At 33.2% G+C, this 2302-nt stretch overlaps 1 protein-coding gene across 1 annotated transcript; it reads right to left on the reverse strand.

The window, feature by feature from the left end:
• Positions 1-290: 290 nt before the first annotated feature.
• Positions 291-1633, reverse strand: LOC132309167 (protein FAR1-RELATED SEQUENCE 9-like). Its single transcript, XM_059807502.1, has 4 exons — positions 1040-1633; positions 847-927; positions 444-494; positions 291-362 (listed from the first exon to the last, which is right to left on the reverse strand). Exons 1-4 carry the CDS (start codon positions 1631-1633, stop codon positions 291-293), a joined length of 798 nt encoding a protein of 265 aa, XP_059663485.1.
• Between the last annotated feature and the right edge of the window lie 669 nt (positions 1634-2302).

Raw genomic sequence — 2302 nt, forward strand, 5'->3', positions numbered from 1 at the left:
GAATTTAAGTGTATAGTAACAAAAAAAAAATTCAGCTTCAAAACCAATGTTCCATAAAATGATGACCCAGGTGCGAGGTACTATTTAATCAGCTTCGGCAAATAAATCCAACTGCAAAACATTGCATTCAACATTAATCTGGACACTCTTGAATTCAACCTCTAGCATAATTTATCACCAATTTCCTTCTGTTAAAAAATAAAAAGAAACAAAAGAAGAGAATAAGTACTCATGACTAGGAAGGTGATACTAGTTAAAAACAAGAACAATCAAATTATGAAAGGCCAACCTCATGCCCAATTTTCAGTTCCATTCTGGCCTTGTGAATTTTTTGAAAGGTTACTTAAAGGTGCCATAGATTCCTGCGGATAATAAAACACAGTATCAATATGATAAATTTAACTTGCCAACTTGCAGTCGCACCAAAATATTCAGGTCATTGCCAAATCAGTTGATAATGGAGCATTGCTTCCATTGTCAATACAAGATTCTTGCTAGAAATGTAATTATAAGTTCAATATAAACATAAATTATCTTTCTACAGTACAGTTGGTTTTTTAGTGATAATTCAACTCTAATTTTTACAGTAACTCATGAATAATGATGTTAAAAGGCATTGCTTAAAATACACTTAAATCACTTTAGCTTATTCCAAATCTAGCAAGTTTCAGCTTAAGTTACTATGGCATTTTATGTTGCATTATTTTTTCCTATTCACTAAGAAAGAAACAACTAAATGAAAATGACGAGTGAAGTGCATATAAGAATCAGCAAGTTATAAACATAACCAAAAAATTAAATAAATAAAATTAGACAAGTTATAATAAATATATTTTTTTGTCTTACTTGAGTCAAAACATCGGCGGTTTGAATTCCACATCCAGCATCACTTTGCTCGAATGAATTACCACTATTGAGTGTAGAATCCTGTATATATATATACATACTAGTAAGTTAATTTACCTTGACACAGAACCACCCCCCAAAAAAAATAATAATAATCATAAGTTAATTTCTTCTTTAAATTTAAAATGAATACCTTAATGGATACGTGTTGACTGTTAGGAGTTGTGGTCGATTTAATGTGTGATTTACGCCTCCGTTTTTCAAGTGAGCTTTTCAGTCGACCGCGTGGACGTCCAACAGTGGCTTTCCTTTGGACCCCATAAACTTCTTTTGGCACATAATTGGCAAGTGGATCCCCGATACTTCCATCATCTAGAGAAAGTGTTTTCTTCATTAACTCTAAATCCTTAAGCAATTGAAGAGAACGTTCATGTGCATATGCAGATAACTTCTCATGTTCTGCTGCCAAAGTTGCAATCTCACGAAAATTGCGACACAAATTACTATAACGCTTTCCCATAGATTCCTTTGGACTATCATTAGACTTGATCACATGATAATTAATGATACTTCTAGCTTTGGCATCTCTCGTCCACCTCTTCATGATGTATTGAGACGGAATTCTTTTGATATTTTTCTTATCTATCACCTTCAATGCATGTGCGCATAGTATGCCAACAAAAGTAAACTTCATACAACTGCACGTGACTGTTTCTGTTGAACCCTCAAATTTGACCAAATGCTCTCTAGATTTGCCAACAGAAGATACTTTGTACTCAGATGTCATCCCAACTTTACCAACTTTATATATACAATAATTGCCCCAACTCATGTACACTTTCTGAAACAATTCAAAAACCTCTGGGGTATAAACTGTTAGGAAACGTGCTAGTTTTAAAAACTTTTCGAGGGATTTAAATTCATAGATCTTGATTCATCACATAGAGACAAGTTTTACGCAAAAAATAAAATAAAATATGATGTATTATTCAACTAAAAGATTGAATACTTACATCAAGGTTTGAGTAAACCTCAGATCTCTCCTCTAAAGTGAATGTTCTCACTTATTGTAGATCCCTTTTGCTAGACATCTTTTCCATGGATCTCCATCTTCTTGGTAATGGTCTTGCCTTTAGGAATCACTCATAAGCCTCCTTGAATGACCTTGGAAAACTAGGCTTGTGGGAGCCTCCATTAGATGAGAACATAAACCCTAATTTTCTAGAGAGAGAAAATTTATTCCTTTTTCCTTCTCATAAAAATCACACCCCAAAATATACATAGACCATGTATATTTATAGGCAACATAAAAATAAAGAAAAGGAAACAACAAATCCTTCTCCATCTCTAATTCATATGTCTCAAATCTAATATGATTCCAATATCAAGTTGGGCTATGAGTGAGAATCCATTGGGCCTATTATTTTATTGGCTACAATGAATTAATAATTGGCCC

Source organism: Cornus florida, unplaced genomic scaffold (genome assembly GCF_030987335.1).
Source record: "Cornus florida cultivar Cherokee Brave unplaced genomic scaffold, ASM3098733v1 CherokeeBrave_3.0.0_Hap2_Chr05, whole genome shotgun sequence".
Classification (NCBI taxonomy): domain Eukaryota; kingdom Viridiplantae; phylum Streptophyta; class Magnoliopsida; order Cornales; family Cornaceae; genus Cornus; species Cornus florida.

Coding starts and splice junctions, on each gene's coding strand:
- LOC132309167 (XM_059807502.1), bottom strand. CDS start 1,633: ATGACATCTGAGTACAAAGTATCTTCTGTTGGCAAATCTAGAGAGCAT. Junction 928..1,039: donor GTCAACACGTATCCATTAAG/GTATTCATTTTA, acceptor ATATATATACAG/GATTCTACACTCAATAGTGG. Junction 363..443: donor CTCCATTATCAACTGATTTG/GCAATGACCTGA, acceptor TATTATCCGCAG/GAATCTATGGCACCTTTAAG.